The sequence below is a fragment of the Pantherophis guttatus genome, chromosome 4 (genome assembly GCF_059756535.1).
Source record: "Pantherophis guttatus breed Tessera chromosome 4, ASM5975653v1, whole genome shotgun sequence".
Taxonomy (NCBI): Eukaryota; Metazoa; Chordata; class Lepidosauria; order Squamata; family Colubridae; genus Pantherophis; species Pantherophis guttatus.
The window spans coordinates 140988737-141006014 of NC_142066.1; the positions used below are offsets into that span (position 1 = coordinate 140988737).

General features: G+C 38.9%; 2 protein-coding genes across 3 annotated transcripts in view; one reads left to right on the plus strand and one right to left on the minus strand.

The window, feature by feature from the left end:
* CCDC7 (coiled-coil domain containing 7) overlaps positions 1-656 on the plus strand; it is a 292932-nt gene extending 292276 nt beyond the window's left edge. For both annotated transcript variants that reach the window (XM_087892982.1, XM_087892984.1), the window contains one exon: positions 6-656. In XM_087892982.1, coding sequence (XP_087749108.1) covers positions 6-56 — 51 coding nt within the window. In that variant the 3' untranslated portion in view covers positions 57-656. The remainder of the gene's footprint in view (positions 1-5) is intronic.
* The window catches only part of ITGB1 (integrin subunit beta 1), a 40272-nt gene that overhangs the window by 1683 nt on the left and 21311 nt on the right, over positions 1-17278 (minus strand). The window contains exons 6-15 of the mRNA XM_034402601.3: positions 16583-16821; positions 13871-14029; positions 13037-13132; positions 12123-12212; positions 11553-11693; positions 11216-11418; positions 10368-10606; positions 8887-9109; positions 7381-7613; positions 5739-5905 (exon numbers count right to left, since the gene is read on the minus strand). Coding sequence (XP_034258492.1) covers positions 5739-5905; positions 7381-7613; positions 8887-9109; positions 10368-10606; positions 11216-11418; positions 11553-11693; positions 12123-12212; positions 13037-13132; positions 13871-14029; positions 16583-16821 — 1790 coding nt within the window. The remainder of the gene's footprint in view (positions 1-5738; positions 5906-7380; positions 7614-8886; positions 9110-10367; positions 10607-11215; positions 11419-11552; positions 11694-12122; positions 12213-13036; positions 13133-13870; positions 14030-16582; positions 16822-17278) is intronic.

The window sequence follows — 17278 nt, forward strand, 5'->3', positions numbered from 1 at the left end:
TTCAGGAAGACTCACAGCCAAGAGCTCCTTTATTACTGAAGTCTTTAACAATCTAAGTAAGATCAGCCATAAAATTAGTCTCAATGTGAACACAGCAAATCCATCCTTCAATATTGAGGAACAAAGCTCACAAACAGCAAACAGAAGAGAGGAGTTGCGACTCACACACAAACCCTGTATAATCAAGTTGTTTAAGCATGGATGAATTTGTTCCAAATTACATAAATGTTGACACAGCAAACTGATTTGCAACTAATACCCTATATTGAAATGCATGATATTATCTGACTTTAAAAAAGCAACATTATTCTGCACTCAAAAATTATGGACTTCAATTCAGAACACTATTTTTGAATTTTTGTTAACTATTCTTTTTAAAGCTTGGGGAAAATGTTTTGTCTTTTTTCAGGACTATCACTGGCAATTATATAACCAGATTCATATAGCATCAGTGTGTTCAGAAATAAAGAAATAACAACTGAATATAAAATAGCAAGAGATGGAACAGATATATAATAAAAGAATGGAGAAAAAGTAAGAAAAGGAGGACATATGTGTGAAGAATGCATCATATTTATGTATACTACCAATAATTTGGTTGTGCCGCAAATCCAGTTTGTATGTTTTATATAAACTATCAACTAAGTTCAGTCTAACTATATTCTACCTCATCACACTATTGTCGTGTTCAGTTAGAATAGAGATCAACATTCAAAAAGAATTATTTTATATGTTGCCAAGACTGTATTTGCAAATACAAATGCTCCATTTCCTGCCACGGATGCTTTTTTCTCTAAAGCATCTGTTTAGTTAGTGGCCATTGTCCCAAGAGTCATCTGGGGATAGTTTTTATTTTTTTTTTATTTTTTTTGAATTTGTATACCGCCCTTCTCCCTGAGGACTCAGGGCGGTGAACAGCCAAATAAAAACATCAAATACAAATATTAAAACACATTTAAAAAATATATATAGATTTGGCCCCATTAATTAAAACGATAAACAAAACAAGACAATTAAAAAACCCTTAAAAAGAAATTAAGCCAGCCCGGCTTGTTGAAAAAAGAAAGTTTTAAAGGCACGGCGGAAGGCACTGAGGTCATGGATTCTCCTTATCTCAGGGGGCAACTGATTCCAGAGGGTGGGTGCCCCCACAGAGAAGGCCCTCCCCCGGGGGTCACCAGCCTGCATTGTTTGGCTGATGGCACCCCGAGGAGGCCCTCTCTGTGGGAGCGCACGGGTCGGTGGGAGGTCGTCGGTGGCAGTAGGCGGTCTCGAAGATAGCTAGGCCCTATGCCATGGAGCGGTTTAAAGGTGATAACCAACACCTTGAAGTGCACCTGGAAGACCACCGGGAGCCAGTGCAGTTCACGCAGGAGCGGTGTTACATGGGAGCGCCACGCTGCTCCCATCACTACCCACGCTGCTGCATTCTGGACCAGTTGGAGCCTCCGGGTGCTCTTCAAGGGGAGCCCCATGTAGAGAACATTGCAGTAATCAAGGCGAGAGGTTACGAGGGCATGAGTGACTGTGCACAAGGAATCCCGATCAAGAAAGGGCCGCAACTGGCGGATCAGGCAAACCTGATAAAAGGTCCCCCTGGTTACAGCCGTCAGATGTTCCTCCAAGGACAGCTGCGTATCCAGGAGGACTCCCAGATTGCGAGCCCTCTCTGTGGGGGCCAAAGACTCGCCCCCAATAGTCAGTGATGGAGTCAACTGACCATATCGGGATGCCGGGAACCACAGCCACTCAGTCTTGGAAGGGTTGAGCTTGAGCCTGTTCCTCCCCATCCAGATCCGTACAGCCTCCAGGCACTGGGACATCACTTCAAGGGCATCATTGGGGTGGCCTGGGGTGGAGATGTACAGCTGAGTATCATCAGCGTACTGATGGTATCTCACCCCAAAGCCACGGATGATCTCGCCCAGCGGCTTCACATAAATGTTGAACAGGAGGGACGAGAGGACCGACCCGAGGCACTCCACATATAAGAGGCCTCGAGGTCGACCTCTGCCCCCCTGCCAACACGAACTGCGACCGGTCGGAGAGAAAGGAGGAGAACCACCGTAACACGGTGCCCCCCATCCCCAACTCTTCCAACCGGTGCAGCATGATACCATGGTCAATGGCATCAAAAGCCGCTGAGAGGTCTAACAGGACCAGAACAGAGGAGCAACCCCTGTCCCGAGCCCTCCAGAGATCATCAACCAACGCGACCAATGCCGTTTCCGTGCTGTGCCCAGGCCTGAAACCAGACTGGAACGGATCCAGATAGGATGTTTCCTCCAGGAATTGCGGGAACTGTCGCGCGACCACACTCTCAACAACCTTCGCCAGAAAGCGAAGGTTGGAGACAGGACGGTAGTTGGCCAATATTGCCGGATCCAGGGACGGCTTCTTGAGGAGAGGCCTCACCACCGCCTCTTTCAAGGCCGCGGGGAAGTAACCCTCACTCAACGAAGCGTTGATAACACCCTGGAGCCAGCCTCGTGTAACTTCCCGGGAGGCCAGTACCAACCAGGAGGGACACGGGTCCAGTAAACATGTGGCCGCACTAAGTCTCCCCAAAATCCTGTCCACATCATCGGGAGTCACAGCCTCAAACTCCTCCCAGATAACATTCTCAAGACTATTCCTCGTCACCCTGCCCTGATCTACCCAGTCAGAGTCCAAGTCCCCCCGGATCTGAGCGATTTTGTCATGCAGGTATTGTCCGAAATCCTCCGCCCTGCCTTCCAAGGGATCCTCCCGCGCTCCCAGGTGGAGCAGGGAGCGGGTTACCCTGAACAGGGCAGCCGGACGATTCCCTGATGATGCAATAGAGGCGGAAAAGTAATTAAACTTTGCCGTCTTTATCGCCACTAGGTAGGTCTTAATATGCGACCTTACCAGTGTTCGGTCAGATTCAGCGCGACTGGCCCTCCAACCGCTCTCTAGGCGTCTTTTCCGGCGTTTCATCTCCCTCAGCTCCTCGGTGAACCAAGGAGCCGTGAGGGATCAACACCGGGTCAGAGGCCGCAAAGGCACGACTCGATCCAAGGCCCCACCAGCCGCCCGATCCCAGGCAGGTACTAGGTCCTCGGCCGAGTAGTGTGCCAGATCATCAGGAATTGGCCCAAGCTCCGTCTGGAACCTATCAGGATCCATCAGGCGCCTGGGGCGGACCCATCTAATTGGTGCTTACAAACATAATCAGTATTCTCAAGTAAACTAGCCAGCTAAAAAAAGTGATTTCAGTGACAATGCAGTAAACAATTTGTTCCATTAACAACTGAAACTACTTTAAATTAAGATACATCATGCCCAGTCTATTTCACAAGATTCAAGGAGCATCATATCTCAACATTTGCCAAGCCCTAAGGTTGGAAAAGGGCCAGAGCTCAAGCATGTGATTAATATAATTTTGCATAGAAGCCCTTATGAAGAAGAGTGTGCTCTGGTTTGCATTTCTCACTTGTTTTACTCATCAGTGTTCCAGACCTTACTAAAGGGGGCAAAGTGAGTTCTTAAATATTTGTCCAGTTCCTATTTATTTATTGGCTGCCTTCAAATCAGGCCTAAGGTTTTCTTGCCAAAATTCTTCAAGAATGGTTTTCTATTACCTTCTTCCTATAGCTGAGAAAAAGGAAAATATGCCCAAAGTCCAAAGACTACACTGTGTGCACAATTACTAGGCAAATGAGTATTTTGACCACATCATCGTTTTTGTGTATATTTTCCACTTCCAAGCTGTATAAACTTGAATGCTTAGTGGATATAAGCATATCAGATGATGTGTTTTTGTGTAATGAGGGAGGGTGTGGCCTAAGGAGATCAACACCCTATATCAAGATGTGCATAATTATTAGGCAGCTTCTTTTCCTCAGGCAAAATAGGCCAAAAAAGAGATTTAATTGACTCTGAAAAGTCAAAAATGGTAAAAGTCTTTCAGAAGGATGAGGCACTCTTAAACTGCTAAGTTATTGGGACATGATCACAGAAACATCAAACATTTTGTTGCAAATAGTCAACAGGGTTGCAAGAAACGTATTGGCACATTAACTGCCAAAGATTTGAGAAGAATCAAATGTGAAGCTACCAGGAACCCGTTATTATATTCCAGAACTGCAACCTACCTGGAGTGCCCAGAAGTACAAGATGCTCAGTGCTCAGAGACATGGCCAAGGTAAGAAAGGCTGAAACCTGACCACCACCGAACAAGACACATAGGTTGAAATGGCAAGACTGGGCCAAAAAATATATGAAGACAGATTTTTCAAAGGTTTTATGGACTGATGAGAGAGTGACTCTTGACGGACCACATGGATGGGCTCATGGCTGGATCAGTAATGGGCAAAGAGCTCCACTTCGACTCAAGACGCCAGCAAGGTGAAGATGGGGTACTGGTATGGGCTGGTATTATTTAAATGAGCTAGTTGGATCTTTTCAGGTTCAAGATTGACTCAAAATCAGCTCCCAAACCTATTGCCAGTTTTTAGAAGACACTTTCTTCAAGCAGTGGTACAAGAAAAAGTCTGCATCTTTCATGACCACCATAATTTTTATGCAGGACAATGCTCCATCATATGCATCTAAGTACTCCACTGTGTAGCTAGCCAGTAAAGTCCTTAAAGATGAAAGAATAATGATATGGCCCCCTTCCTCACCTGACCTAAACCCTATTGAGAACTTGTGGGCTTTTCTTAAATGAAAGATTTACGGTGAAGGAAAACAGTACACCTCTCTGAACATGAGATAATGGTTGCTGCTGCACAAAAAGTTGATCATCAACAAATCAAGAAACTGACAGAGTCCATGAATGGAAGGCTTATGATTGATACTGAAAAGAAGGATGGCTATATTGATCACTGATTTGTGTGTGTGTGTGTATGTGAAATGTCAGAAATGTTTATTTATACATTTTGAGTTGTTGCCAAAATCTCACTTTTACTTTCTTAAATGCTCAGGTTTGAGGTTTATTAACATTTTTAATTGATCGAGAGCACTGTAGTTGTTCAATAATGAAATTAATCCTCCAAAATACAACTTGCCTAATAATTGTGCAGTGTGTACATGGCTAAGCCTAGAATTTGGTTTCCCAGGTTTCAACTTAGTGCCTTTAATTATTACACTAAACTGTCTAAATTCTGTTACAATTCAAAGTATGATGCAGCAGTTAAAAAAAGGTGTTAGGAATCAAGCAATAATTAGTTAAAGCTACATTCAGCAACTCTGAAGAAAAGCACATGCAAAGAGAAAGAAATAGAAAAGAAAATACGAACGGAAACTTAGAGACCAGCTTTACGTCCATAGTTTGGATTCTTGAAATTATTAATAGGACTCTTGTATATTGGATTTTCTTGCTGAAGGTAGAAAAATCATCAATGTGGAATACAAGAGAGACAATATTCTAAAGAAAAAAGGTTGTGTTCTACTAACATAAAACTGTTAGTTCCTTTAAGATTCAGAGTTGTATTCAATGATATTCAAATGGACAGAATCCTACTAATATCCTCAAAGAGAACAAAATATTGAGGTCTACAACTGGAAAAACTTGATGTTAATATTTAAAAGACTGAACGCTTTTAAGAGAATGAAAGAATTATCCAGGAGACAATATGTTTTCATCTTGGAATGATCTGGAGATATAGAGAAAGCTAACATACATATTTTTATAAATTGATGTCTGAAATTTCTGAAGTATGCAAACTATCATCAGATATGTATGCCTGCTTAAGGTTATTAATATAACAACTCACCGTATCCCATTTTGCATTCATCTTTTCTTTCTCAAATTTTGCAAATTCTCTTCTATCATGAATGATCATAAGTAACTTCCAAATCAGCAATAAAGCTAGACCAATAAGAACAATTCCAGCAACCACACCAGCAACTATAGGAATGATGTCAGGACCAGTTGGGCATTCTAGTAAACAAAATGAATAAATGTAGCATAATATTAATACAGTTGAAATTATGAAACAGCCATCCAAATATATGAATAATTAATGCTGTTCTTAGATATGATGGTTGCACAATCAGTCAGATGTTTAGAGTAGATTTAGCATTTTTACCCACCTGTTCTTCCAAGGTCCTGGGATAGATACTATTAATGAAATTTATATGATGCCCAAATCTCAGCATATCGGAGCGGCTTAACAAAAATAGAAAACAAGCACACAGCTCTATTCGTATGAGTGTCATGGTAGGTTGCAGCCTTGCTTGTGCAAGGATCACCGGTGCTCAGGGCCAACTTGCTCGAGCAATGGGCTCATGTGTGCCCCTGCCCCTCCCACAAAATCATCCCTTCCCATGCCCTGCTCCGGACCATCAATCTGAAAAGGTTGGGTAGGTCTGTTCTAGAGGGCATGCACTGCTAAAGAGTAAGGGTTTCCATTTGATGGCATTGTTCAATGAATGGATCCCAGAGTGCAGCAGCCCTTCAAATATCCAGAGTCTATGCCGGTGATGGTGAATGCAGAAACATTGCGAACATGCATACCTGCTCTTGTCAGGGCTGTACTCCGGAAAAGCTGAACTTCCAGGTTCTAGCACGCATGCACGCTCAATGATCAACTGGCTGGCATGCATGCGCACACTGGTTTTCGGCACTGCTGTGCGCACGAAGGACAGCTGATCATCACAAACATGTGTGCCAGAAACCCGTAAGACAAACAGGCAGGGCCACACGTGCTGGACAACATTTGTGTGCCACTTTGGGCATGCGTGCCATAGGTTCACCATCATGGGTCTATGCCATGTAGACTTTATAGGTAATGACCAGCCCTTTGAATCAAAACCTGAAGAAAACTTCAGCTTGTGGAGTAGCGGTATTATATAGGCATACTGCAGCTTTCTGGACCTACTGAAACTTCCAAGTGGTTCCCCAAGAGCAGCCTATGTACAACATGTTTCAGTAATCAAGCTGTGAAGTGACCAGGGCACAGGTAGTTGAGTCCACTGATTTGCTGAGGAATATGCAAAAAACAAGGTTGGATTTTGACCACTGATCAGGTTCACCAATCCTTTGGACTGTTTCAATTTAAAGGCACCTACATGGATTTACTGCTGAGTGAGAACTGGATAATTAGGCGCAAAACATTTTACTATAATCAATGGAGGTTGGGTGAACGAACCAATAGCCACAAACTGTCACTGATAATTCCAACAGTCCTTTGGATGAACACAAATGTTGTGCATTCTGTTTAAAAACATTGTTTTTTAAAAAATAAATATTGATTACTAAGATTTGTATTTTAAATATACTATCTTTAGGGAGGATGATAACAACACATACGTAAAATTCTGGATATTATGAAGTACAAGAAATTAAATTAAGAATGGGGCTAGGCAAATGGAATTATGTTTAAGCAAACCCTTAAGTCAAAACTGTTTCTATACCTGGGGTCTTCACCACATGGACAATGGCCTTGTTATTTGATTCAACAGAATATGTGAAATAAAACCAACAGTCATCAATATCCTTCTCCTTGCAGTGAGTCAATGCATCGTACTGTCCAGGCTGTGGCAACTTCTCTCTGCGATCTACCAACTCCAAACTAAAGTGTGAACATTCTTTTTCACACCGCTCTTTCTTTTCTCCTTTGTTAAAGGCTTTGCACTGGACACAATCTCTATTTGCAAAGATGAAGCACAAATTAGTATCATACTGGAACACCACCCATTTTATTAGGAAGGCTTGACAAAAAGGTGATTATAAATTTAAATAAATGCTTAAATCTCAGATGATTTAAACATAGTGAATTTTTCCTTTTGGCCTTGACTGCGTTATCTTTTAAAGAAGATTCTGAATGGTGTCACTCTTACCATACAATCCTTCATTAAAGCAACATTTGAAAGGGAAGGGGGAGGGAGAAGAAGGAAATAGATGTATGGGGAGTGATCTACCACCTTATGCAGTACAAGATCCTGGGGGGGGGGAGGAGACACCATTGCCCCCAAGGATTGTATCTTTGAATTTTCCTTTTCTAACGGAAATATCTGCTATAGCACCTGTTTTCAATTCACTTTTGAGGGAAAAAAAGGACATTGGATTTAAGACATTCATACAGTGTCTCGTAATACATTTATACTTTATGAATATATATATAAATATATATATTACTCCAGCAAATAGTTTTTCCACTGAGATGTTAACCTAATGCTATTTAAAGCCAAAATGCTCACCCCTATCCTGTCTATAACCAGGACGACAGTTTAATTATTTATTAAATTTCTATGTTGCCCATCTTCTCTACAAGATGACAGCTTACACCAGGAGTCTGCAAACTTGGCAACTTATAAACTTGTTGACTTCAACTCCCAGAATTCCACAGCCTACATAGGTGCTTGAGGAATTCTGGGAGTTGAAGCCCACAGGTCTTAAATTTTCAAAGTTTGAAGACAGCTAGCTTATATATTATAGAAACAAATGAAAAATAGTTAAAATATTAAACCAACATTAATAGTATTAAATACTGCACTAAAACCACATATAAAAGAGCCATGAGATGGATGAGATGGGGGATGAGATCTTCTTACTCTGCCAGCCACCTCCAGTGGCAAGTGCTACCTCAAGGTGCCAGGCCAATTGGCAAAACCAGGTTTTGATACCCTTCCAGAAGGCCAAAAGGGAGGGGCAATTCTCACTTCTGGTGGAAGAACGTTCCACAGGGATGAGGCCACAGCAAAAAAGGCTCTTCTCCTTTATCCCATCTGCTTCAATAGTTAGCTTCTGCATGAAAGTGCCTCTGTAGGTTATATCATCCATAGCAAGAAGACTTTTTTCTATTACAGATTTAGTTTCTGGCTAATTGAATTCAAGAATGGTGCTGTAAAAAGACCTGCTGCAGCAGTTTGCAATCTCATAAGAACCAATTATTTTTATTACAAAATCAAAAACCTTACTTGTGCTCTGCACAGACGCCAAGACAAGTCTGACAAAGCTCACATGTTGGTCCCTGAAATTTGGAATCGGTACAGTTGCATTCTCCACATTCGCATATTCCTCTACCATTGCAGATTTGCCCATTTGCAGCTTCACAAGGAGTAGTATCTAGGGGACACTCACAAGCAGAGCCAGTGTAATTTGCCCAGCATTCACATTCCTGACATTTACATTCACCGTGTCCTACATTCAAAATCAGGAAAAAAAATATATTAGTAAAGTTTCAATATAAACATGAACATAAAGGTAAACGTAAAGGTTCCCCTCGCACATATATGCTAGTCGTTCCCGACTCTAGGGGGCGGTGCTCATCTCCATTTCAAAGCCGAAGAGCCAGCACTATCTGAAGACATCTCTGTGGTCATGTGGCCAGCATGACTAAACGCCAAAGGTGCACAGAACGCTGTTACCTTCCTAGCAAAGGTGGTCCCTATTTTTCTATTTGCATTTTTTTACGTGCTTTTGAACTGCTAGGTTGGCAGAAGCTGGGACAAGTAATGGGAGCTCACCCCGTTACACGGGGTGTATATATTACATTGTGTGTGTGTGTGTGTGTGTGTGTGTGTGTGTGTGTGTGTGTGTGTGTGTGTGTGTATAAAAACATGCATGTATTTATCCCCAATTTCTGCTAATGGGATGGATTTGACAAGATCCTCAGGACCTGATTCTTGAAGGTGTAAACGTTTCATGTGACTATTTTGATGCACTCCTGAAATTATCTAGGTTATGATTGCAAATGGCAAAATATCTTATGTCTTCAGGTGGGCTTAAGGCTACTGCACAGAGACTAGTAGCATGTAGTAGTGATACTTTTGAAGGTGAATTCAGAAGAGTTTCCCATGCATAAAATGTTCACTGCAGTTGCACAGAACTAAAATCCAGTTCTGACGTCTTATGAAAGCATGCAGGAAGAACATTATTAAGCCTGATTATTTTTAGGGAAGAAATTTTCCTCTTTACTAATTAAAGAAATTCCAAAACAAGAAAAGCATGCAACATCTGGCTATTTTGATATTATTTAAAATTTGTATGTTAATGGTGTTCAGGTTTTTATGCCAAATTTTCTCACTCTATATTGTACTATACAACACAACATAACATAGATGCATATTGTACTGCATAGGAAATTATCATCAACAAGATATATATAGCACAGCATGCAAGGATTTTCATCTTTTAGATACACTTTTTTTACTGGGCTTATTATAAAGAATAACATTATTGCTAAATTTTCTTTTATGTACCATAGTTAAATATAAGACCTTTATTTTAGTTGTCAGTTCAGTTGCCTGAACATTTCCAATCAATCAAATATATGGAACTGCATCAGAGAAGTTATTCTAATCTGATCTTTGTTTCTCTTGTTCACTTAATTCTACTTTATCATACTAGTTTGAAGTTTATGTTTTAAAGCTCCTTTGACAGAAAAGGAACTGATTACCTCCACAAATTAAACCATCAGATCGATCACAGCTGAAGTTATCACACTGGCAATATGGGCCAGAATAGATTTCATTTGGATTGTCTCGCTTTTTGCACACACACTGTCCACAAATACATTCGCCATTGTTGCTACATATTTCAGAACTGTTAGCCTGCCTACAGGTGCCTGACATGTCTTCACTATTTACGTCTTCCATGCTGCATTCACAGTGCTTTCCAATACGCCCAGGTTTGCACCTAAAAAGCAAAATGGACCAAATTTAGCTCAGCATTATGTGTCTCAATGTGACCAACAAATGGCACTGAGAAGCTCATAAGGGAGGAGGATCTCCTCTTTAAATGTGGTTCTCCAGCAGCTGCCTAGAATTCAAGAGGCATCATGCTGCCATCAAGATCAATGCTTACAAATTACTGGCAATCACAACTATATACCAGATTTCATAGATAAAAATCATACGTCTAAAAAAAATGTTCATTTTTAATTAGTCTCTTACATTTACTTGTACAGTGATCTCAAGGTGAGATAAAATGAGAAAATTTCTGCCTGCCTGCCTATCTACCTATCTACCTACCTACCTGCCTGCCTACCTACCTACCTACCTTCCTACCTACCCTTCCTTCCTTCCTTCCTTCCTGTGTGTGTTTATGTATATGTACATACAGTATCATGGCTTGCATTCCTCTCCATCATTACACGCTTTAAGGCACACAGTTATTCCTTTAACTCATAAGAAATTCTTCTACCTTCCTAAATATCTCAGCTAACCTTTTCTGAATTTCTTCTATGTAAGAAACTAAAGTTAGATTTTTTTTTCATGAAAACACAATAAAGTAGCATTTATATACCTGCAAGCACCGCACTCAAATGTTCCATTTCCAAAATGGCACAGAGGGCTGTCCTCAATCCCTTCATTATGGCAATCACATTCACAAATGAACTCCAGATTAATCTCTACTTCTTCAGTGAAACCAAGAGGTTTGATTTTAATTGTTTCATTTTGTCCTTTTTCTGGACATTGGTTAGCTGTTATTGTAATCTCAAACCTAACCTGTCAATGTAAACAATAAACAGGCAATTTGTTCAAACTGATTAAAAGAAACATATAGCATTATACAGGACAATGCCACAATGTGACACAGGGCAGATAAGAAGTTTACATGACTCCTGTACACCAAAGCTTACCTCATCTCCAATTGAAATGTTAGAGCACTTTCTTCCTTCATCTCCTGTTCCATTCACTCCGTTCTTACAGAAAGATTTATATTCTATTCCTATCTCCTTTGGTAGTTTATTGTTTTCCAAAATAACTTCTGAAGACAACGACTAAAATAAAATTTGAACATTTAGATATATAGAATCTAAAAGAATGTGCAACACCTGCAAAAGACATTTTAACAAAGTCCTTTCAAAGACACACCTGGACACACACACACACACGTCTTCAAATCAGTATTGACTTCTGGCAACTGCCTTTTTTTGGCAATGTTTTCAGAAATTGCTTGCTCTTGCCTTCATTTCTCCTTGGGTTGAGAGAATGACTGGCTGGTTCAGCCAACTGGCTATATGCCTAAAATGGTATTCAAACTATGGTCTCCCAGATTTTAATGTGCCTTAACCACAACACCAAATTTTAAAGGAACTACCTACAAATCTTGGCCTTCATAATCTTTAATTAATGCTACAATACATTCATACAATGTTTTAGAAACTCAATGAGGTTATAGCAAGAATTATTCATTTGGATGGACTTACGTTGTAAGCATCAATGATCAGCTGAATCACATTACTTGAATTTGAAGACAGCATTCCCACTGCAGATTTAGGAATTAAATTCTTCAGCTCCTTTACACACAAGGAATGAAAATATTTTAATCCCCAGACGTTATCATTTCAAACATTCACACATACCTGATGCTAGGAATATCATTATTTACTGGTCTCCCTACAATGTGATGAAGTTTTCCAAATCCTCTTTCCTATCTTCTGTGTTTATTATCATGTGCACCCAAACAATGGTAACAATCACCATTACTCTACTTAAGTCTGTGCCTTAATCATCCTTCCCTTTCCAATTTAAGGTCTTATTAAACTTGGGTATCAAGTAAATTATCAAGCATCATATGACTTTTTGCAAAGACATTTTCCCTCCTCTAAGAAATGCTGTTCATCCTTGCCTAAAAGTCCCTCAAGTGCTATAAGCCATTGTCTAGGAATCCAAATCTTTCTTGACATGATCATCTTAATCAGTTGTGACTTTCAAGATACTCCATCTCCTTATTTTCCTTCCGTCAACATGGAGTGCAACAGCTTGCATTCAGCCATGTCTTTCTGCCAGCTGTTTGTATTTCCACGTAGAACTAGAGTAAAATCTTGTTTCTCATAAGAAGTACTGTCATCAGAAAGAAAAGAATGACACATACTTGGCATTAAATTACCCATAGAAACTCTGGGAAGAACTGGAAAGGTTTTTATCACATCCTGAGAACCCTCCAACAGATCCTATTTTAGGAAAGACTGATGGAAACATTATTTCTATTTCCTACTTCCTCAACTCCTTCATCTTCCTGCCTAGTGCTTTATATTACCTAGAGCTTTTTACTAGGCATTTAAACAGGATGTAGGAGGGTGTTGTTTTTTTTGCTATAGAAAGGTAGGTTGATCATTACCTTATACACTGGCTGAAATTCCTCTGTGACAGCAAATATTATCTGAATATTATTGTCACTTAGCTTCTGAACAAGATGGGCAATAGAGGGATAATCCTGAAGAATGAAATTTAGATTTAGGAGACACTATATTGAATATATATTTGAGAACAACCTATATAATGCATTCTGTATACAACATTATATAAAAACAGGTGGATTAAAAGTTTTTAAATAAGAATTATTATTATTATCCCATCTATCCTAGCATTGGTGTTGACTCTTGGTTGAGTCGGTCCATGCATTGTGACCGACTATTAGTTGGCATTCATGGATACGTTCTGCTAGTCCTCTATTTGTCCTACATTTTGATTGCTGTATTTGTCCTACATTTTGGTTGCTTGTTTTTCTTCTTGAGCGATTGATCTTTTGGTTTATATTAGAAGATATTTTGGAGGGTTTTGGTTGGTTTGTGTACTATAATAATGGTTGTTTATGAGATGTTTAGTGTTAACCTTTTCACAGCATGTATTGGTTGTACTGTAGTAGACTTTGGGGTAGTGAAATTCCACAATGTGGAGTAAAATAGAAAAATATTATGAAGAAAATTTCTATGGGTTATTAAAAACATTTTATTAACAAGTGATTCCATGCATGCTAACACATATTCTTTTTATAATCCTTGAAAATCTTGTAATCTTATTTTTAAAAATTGTGCTTTTTCCTGTCAAATTGTTAGTTAGAAAAAGTATATTTTAAAATAAAGGAATTGCATTTTTATTATACATTTCATATTACATATTTCATTACACACATGCGCACACAATAAATATATCTAAAATATTATATACTTACATAGTAATGACTCATTGTGTACATATTATTTTCTAAATGACATTGTCCATCATTTGGTAAAACAATTCCTCCAAGCTTCCCGTCTCCAGCAAAATGGAACCCAGCATCCGTGGAAAAAACCAATAGTCGGGTGACATTTCTTCTCCATCCAATTCTTGACTGAAAGAGAAAAAAGAATTTGATAGAACATATAAAATTAAAAATTCAGCAGCCAATAAAACAGAGAAAAGAAGTGATCCATATATTCATGTATTGCAGAACAAAAGGAAAGTTACTGATCCATTCATTAGACACGGAGCATCTTATTTCAAGTAGGAACAACTGTGCAAGCATTCTGAATTTTGTAATTGGATATGATGGCCCTCTAAGGCAGCTATGGCCAATAGAAGTCAAAAAAAGCATGAGATAAGAGAAATGAATATTAAAATTGGACTTCCTGAGCAAAAATACATATGTATGTATGTATACATACATATATGCAATATATGTATATTGCACATTTCACATGACTGAACCAAACCAAACCAAATAAAATGGTTATTCTAGCATAGGTTCTTATGCTATGTGTCATTCAAAATTACACTCAATCTTTACAATTTTGTAATATGCCGCAAATATCATGAAATAATAGGCTGTGAAATTGAAAAATCATTTGCCTTCTCTTTATGGAGATAAGACCTGCATCAAATGCAAAAGTCACATGAATGAAAGCAAATATATTTGTCCCACTCTAATATTGCTGGATTCAATCTGTGTCGGTCACCGGGACCAGAGGTTTAGTCGTCTGAGCTATTGGACTTCTCTCTAATGCAGAGGTCTCTAATCTTGGCAACTTTAAGATTTGTGGACTTCAACTCTCAGAATTCCTCAACCAGTTTTGCTGGCTGAGGAATTGTGGGAGTTGAAGTGCAGAAGTCTTAAAGTTACCAAGGTTGGAGATCCCTGCTCTAATGGAATGTAGAAGTTCCTTGAGGAGTCTGAAAGCTCAGAAGACTAAACCTCTGGTCCCGGTGACCGACAGATTGGATCCTGCAGCAAAAGTCACAACCTGATGGCTAGTTTTTTTTTTTTAAAGTTATCAAGAGTACATATCTAAATAAATGAAAATAAATAATCTGTGTTGATTTTTACTTACATTGGATAGAAAAAAACCCCACATTACTCTCTATGTGTTTATTCAGAAGTCTATCTGGATTATTAGTTTGAACCAACTTAACTAAGCAGCCTTAAACAGCAAGAAGGTGATTTATTAATTTATATAAATAACGTGAAAACCAATGAAAATGAACTCTACTGACAATAAGTTATTGTTGTAAAAAAATTTTTTTAATTTTAAAGGCAGTAGGTCTTCTGAAGGAGACAGCATTTGTTCCTTTTACAGGAACAAAGTGAATACTCTCCAGATTTATACTGAGTGATAGGTATAAAAAAAGAATTATAGCCATTCTTAAGTGAGCAGTGAGATCTTATGGTTATTGGGGTAAATGTGCAGAGAGGTGTAAGGCTCTGTGTCCAGACAGGGGGTCTATTACATAAAAGATATGCTACCTACTTATATGCTTCGTATTATGCATATAAGCAGCTTCCTATTTGCATGCAAAATTTTTCTTCCTCTTTTTATTTGCATCTGTATTAACATTACATTATACTTGTTTTTATATATGCTTCTGATACAAGGGTTGAAACAAGCGCATAAAACAATGTGTAAGTTAACTGGTTTTAACGTATTTTTCTACTCTTTTATATTATTTCCTGTTGATTATGTTTGTAGGTTTTTAATAGCAATAGTACTTATATACAGGGCTTTACAGCTTCATGGGGCTTTACAGCTCTCTTACAGCTCTCTTACAGCAGTTTACAGTGTCAGCATATTGCCCCCAACAATCTGGGTCCTCATTTTAACCATCTCGGAAGGATGGAAGTTTGACTCAACCTTGAGCTGGTGAGACTCGAACTGCTGGCAGCCAGCAGCCAGCAGAAGTAACCTGCAGTACTGCATTCTAACCATTGCGCCACCATGGAATCTTATATTTTAATCTTTATGTATGTGTGGAGTGGAAAAGCTCAGTGATTAAAAAATTAGAGCTTGTCAATTGGAAATCTGACAACCCAGGTTCAAGACCCAAGCACTGTGTGAAGGGGCGAGCTCCCATTACTTGCCACAGACTCCTGCCCACCTAGCAGTTTGAAAGCATACAAATGCCACTAGATAAATAGGTACAACTTTGGTAGGAAAATAACAATGTTCTGTGTGCCTTGGTATATAGTCATGCTGGCCCTATGACCATGGAAATGTCTTTGGACAACGCTGGCTCCCTTGGCTAGGAAATGGAGATGAGCACCGCCCTGAGTCGGGCACTACCACGTAGGGAAAATCAAAAATCTTTATATATTTTTGTTTTTATGGTGTTGTATGCAATTGAAAATCGAAAATCATTTGACGGTAAGATAGGAGGCATATAATGTAATAAATAAATAAATAAATAATTCTGTCACTTTTCTACTCTTTTAAATTATATATTATACCACATCCATGTTGCAAATCAAGAACATAAATTGTATTATGGTAGGATAAACATAGCATAGAATTATTTTTTTCCAACAATGGTATCCAAGAAGTCACCTTCAAATGCTGATTCATATTTACATAATTCAATTACCACGTAACAAAATAATAATAAAAATATGAGAGGGAAAGTCAAAACCACTTACACCACAAACAGCAACCTGCATTATTGCATCAAATCCTCCTTCTGGAGAATCCAAATTGCCTGAGATTTGCTGTTCCCCTACAAGTGTATTGAACGAGCTCCCATTGCTGGTAAAGTTGAGAACATTCCTGTAGCTAAAGGGACTTGTACAGTTAAGGTCACCTGTGCAGGGATTCCTGAGTTTGGCAGGTGTAGTACTGATATAAGGCATTACTGTTTTTTCAACAAAAGAACCAAAGCCTATAAGAAAGAAGAAATATCTAAGGATCTAATTTTGCTATGTTTAATACAATCAAAAAAGTTCTACGTAAAAGTAGGCAAATAGACAGTCTATGACTTGCAAAGCTTTCGTTGCTGGCAATCCTAGCAGAATCATCTTCTAGTCACTGCTCTTCAAAAGACCACAAGAATTAGTATTGGGCAAATTTCTGGTCTAGATGATTAATCTTGAAAAGTAGAAACGATTAGCTGTAAAGAATACCATACTTTATCATATTAGAAATGAATAAAATCTATGGTTAAGGAAATCATCATTACTAAACAAAATAAACTTTAATTCTTTATTAAAAGAGAGACTCTGCTTTTCTTTGTAGTAAATTTCCAGAGGTTAGTTCAATTGTCAAAACCAAATTCCACATTTATAGGGAATTTACTTCCATTCTAAATAATTAGAATAGAATCACTAGAATAATCTGTG